General features: G+C 39.9%; 1 protein-coding gene across 1 annotated transcript in view; it reads right to left on the bottom strand.

Moving 5' to 3' along the window:
* Zfyve26 (zinc finger FYVE-type containing 26) overlaps positions 1 to 4,149 on the bottom strand; it is a 69,447-nt gene that overhangs the window by 60,322 nt on the left and 4,976 nt on the right. Inside the window, 1 exon segment of the mRNA XM_021201422.2 lies at positions 2,288 to 2,377. Within this exon segment, the coding sequence (XP_021057081.1) occupies positions 2,288 to 2,377 (90 nt within the window).

Here is a 4,149-nt window from a genome sequence, read left to right on the forward strand (position 1 = left end):
GAAAGATCTGTATGATAAGAACTTCAAGTCTCTGAAGAAAGAAATCAAAGATCTCAGAAGATGGAAAGATCTCCCATGATCATGGATTGGCAGGATCAACATTGTGAAAATGGCTATCTTGCCGAAATGTAAATGAAGTAAATACCTAATAAAAATTGGAAAAAAAAGAAAGGAAGAAAAGAAAAAGAGAAAAAATAGAAAAAAACAAACAAACAAAATGAAACAAAAACAAAAACAAAACAAAACAAACAAAATAAAAAAACCAAAACCAAAACCAAAACCAAAAAACCAATCAATCAAACAGACAAAAGTTCCTATGTCAGGGGCTGGAGAGATGGCTCAGAGGTTAAGAGCACTGATTGCTCTTCTAGAGGTCCTGAGTTCAATTCCCAGCAACCACATGGAGGCTCACAGCCATCTGTAATGGGATTGGATGTCCTCTTCTGGTGTGTCTGAAGACAGCTACAGTGTACTCATACAAATAAAATAAATAATTTTTTTTTTTTTAAGTAAGACATGAAAAAAGAGTTCCTGTGTCAGTACACAGGTGTATGGCACATACCTGCAATCCCAGCGCGTGGGAGGCAGAGGCAGGCGGATTTCTGAGTTCAAGGTCAGCCTGATCTACAGAGTGAGTTCTAGGACAGCCAGGGCTGCACAGAGAAACCCTGTCTTGAAAAAAACCAACCTCCCAACTCCCCCACCCAAAAAGAAATCAAAATAACAACAAAAATAGTTCATGTGTTAGAACCTTAATCTCCGACTTCACAAGTTAGTATTTGGAGACTAAGCCTTTGGGAGATAGTGAAGATTAAATGGACTCTCACCACATGGCCCATTCCCATGCTATTCCCAGCCTTACAAGAGAGCCCTGAGTTAGCACATCTGCCCCTTCTCACTTTGTGGCCCTCTGCCACATTATGGTGCCACAAGAAGGCTCTTCCAGATGCTGAGCAGACACAGTGCTACTGTATTTTTCATAGTCTCCAAACCATGAACTAAAGAAATCTCTGTATTAAAAATTACCTAGCCTGTGGTATTTAGTTATAGCAACAGACATCAGAGGCTCTTGCTTAATATTCTAACCCACATACCTTTGACACAATTAAATGAGTACAATACGGTTTATTAAAAACAACGTCTCATAAGCCAGGCGTGGTGGTGCATGCCTTTACACAGTACTCAGGAGGCACTGGCAGATGGCTCTCTGTGAGTTCAAAGCTATCTTAATCTACAAAGCAAGTTCCAAGACAGCCAAGGATACTTCACAGAGAAACCTTGTTTTGAAAAAAAGAGTCTCATATGTGTATTAGCTCTGCCTCCTGGACTAGACTGTTAAAATCCTGACTCTGTTTAGTCTGTTTGTATAGCCAGAGTGAAGGAGAGAGGGAAGTACACTGTTTTCCACATCTATAGATGCTGCGCAGGGATGGCTTTTTAATTGCAAGTCCATGAGCCCTTGAACTCATTCAAGTCAGTTCTCACACAAATCCTACCATGAATATGCCTTAACTGGTATCTGGTCTTAAGAAAACTATGGGCTGGAGTGAAGATCAAGGACAGAGTGACAGCCTAGAATGTGCAAACCCCTATATAATGCTAATACAAATTAAAATCAATAAGTGAGGTATTAAGTCTTGTGCACTTAAACAGCAATTGATACATAACTGATATTAACTATTTCCATATCATCTATTTATTGATTGCTAACTTTTTTCTATTTATATCTATAAATTCAGATAACTACATCTATAGCATTTATTTATTAACTGCTAATTTTTCTCTGTGGGGGGTGGCAATAGAGACAGATTTTTGCTGCATAGCTCAGGCTGGCCCCAAATTCTTGATTATTGGCATACACAAGCATGCTGACCCAGACACAGAGAACACTTAGAATCTGCTCCTACAAGGTGGTGGTAATGATCAGCTATAAAGTATCAGTGTATATGTTATAAAAGACAACGCTGTCAAATATTAGTTCCTTTCCTCCCATGAATCCTCTATTATCTACTGGTCAACAATTTAAATATCTTAAATTAAACCCAAGCAATGAGTTCCTAGAGGAAACGCAAAGAACAATTGTTTGTTACGATTTGTACTGCTAGGCAATCTTCTTTCAGAATTTCAAAATCAGGTAAGTTGATGCTCAGACTGAACTACCCTGAGAGGGGCCTGTTTTGCTCTCTCTGAAAACAAAGGCTAGCTAACATTTTAGAGACCTGCTTACCCACTGCCCCCTGAAGTTGAATTTGTTGAGTGACTGCAGGTGGCCCTCAGTCTCTCTTACCTTGAGGATGGTCTCTGGAATGTCACCTTGGAGGTCTTCTGACAAAAAAAGAAACTCCAGTTTTCTCCGGAAAGCTGTAGAACGTAATTTCTAGAGGAAGAGCAAGCAGTTAGAGGCGAGGCATATGCTTTGCTTAATAAATACAATTCTCTTTAGTTATTCTTACTTTTGATATTTCTCTAAGATAAACTACTTTTAGCCATCCGTTCTCTGGATACATTTTTTTAAAACAGACTGGTTTTTATTTTTAGGTATATGGGTGATTTATATACATCTGTGCACCATATGTAAGCCTGGTGTCTGCAGAGGCCAGAAGAAGATGTCAGATCCCTGAGACCGGAGGAGTTATGGATGGTTGTGAACTACAATGTGGGTGCTGGGAATTGAACCTGGGTCCATTAGAAGAGCAGCCAATGCTCTTAACTTCTGAGCCATTTCTCCAGCCTTCCTGGATATGATTTTAGAGTCTTTCCTTTGGAAATAAAGTTGGCTAAACTTGAACTCTCTTTAAATTAATATGCAGGTGCTTGGAAAGGTGGCTCATTTGAAAAAGTGTTTGCCCCACAAGCATGAGGACCTGAGGTTAGATTCCTAGCACCACATTAAAAAAAAAAAAGAAAAGGCTGGGTGTGATGGTACACACCATTAATTCTAGCTCTTAGTCCCAGCAATTGGGCGGAAAAGGCAGGCAGACAACAATGAGTTCAAGGCCAGTGTGGTTTACATGGTTGGTTCTAGGCTACGCAGAGCTACATTTTGAGACAAAACCAAACCAAACCAACTAACCAAAACCAAAACCACCCCCCGCCCCCAAAATCCCAAAACTTGCATTGGATAAACAGTTCAGTTGCTGAGACATACAGATATATATATATGCAGGCAAAAGACCCATATACCTAAAAACAAACACAATATAAACACAATATAAAACAAACAACAAGAATGAATATCTAGGGCTGAATGCGTATAATCCCAGCACAGGGGGATCCTGGGAACTTTTTGGCCAGCCAGTCTAGCTGAATTGATGAGTATCAAGTTCACTGAGAAGCTTCATCACAGGAAAAAAAAAAAAAAAGATGGACAGAGAAAGACACCTAACTGACCTGACACTGACTTCAACCTCCTTACACGCACATGAGTTATTCCGTGTCCACATCCCATATGAATATATGTACATGCACACGTACATGTGTGCTTGCACATGCACACATACTCACTCTCTCTCTCTCTTTCACTCTCACACACACACACACACACACACACACACACACACTTCAATGTTTGTCCATTTCATATGCCTTTTTCTGTTATGAAACACAATCTTGCTATGTAGCCCAGGCTAGCCTTCTATTCAGGGTCCTCTTGCCTCTGTTTCCTTCCTGCTAGGACAAGTATGACACCGTGCTTGACTCCTTTTTGAAAAATCACTCAAGTTCTCCATCAGGAATTTTTGTTGCTATGTGCAAAACAGTTACGAGAAAGCCTTGGCGGGCATGCCCTCATAACTTTCTTTTGATTCAACCGTGCTTTTGGTATTCTCTATCCTTTCTATACCAGTTGTTGGGGGAAAAAAAACAAAGGGAGAGGGAATCTAATGTTTACTTAGCAAGCATGCCTAGCACAGGGTACCATATTTCATTTCCAAATCAAAGAAACCCATGACATGCATGAAGCTATGTGTTTTTAAAAATAATCTTAACTGGAAGTGAAATGGTTAAGGTGTATTTTCTAATCATTCCAACATGAAATTTTTTAAAAAAGCAATACATTTTTGATGTAGAAAAAAAATTACAGCCGGGCGTGGTGGCGCACGCCTTTAATCCCAGCACTCGGGAGGCAGAGGCAGGTGGATTTCTGAGTTC

This window comes from Mus pahari, chromosome 7, assembly GCF_900095145.1.
Source record: "Mus pahari chromosome 7, PAHARI_EIJ_v1.1, whole genome shotgun sequence".
Classification (NCBI taxonomy): Eukaryota; Metazoa; Chordata; class Mammalia; order Rodentia; family Muridae; genus Mus; species Mus pahari.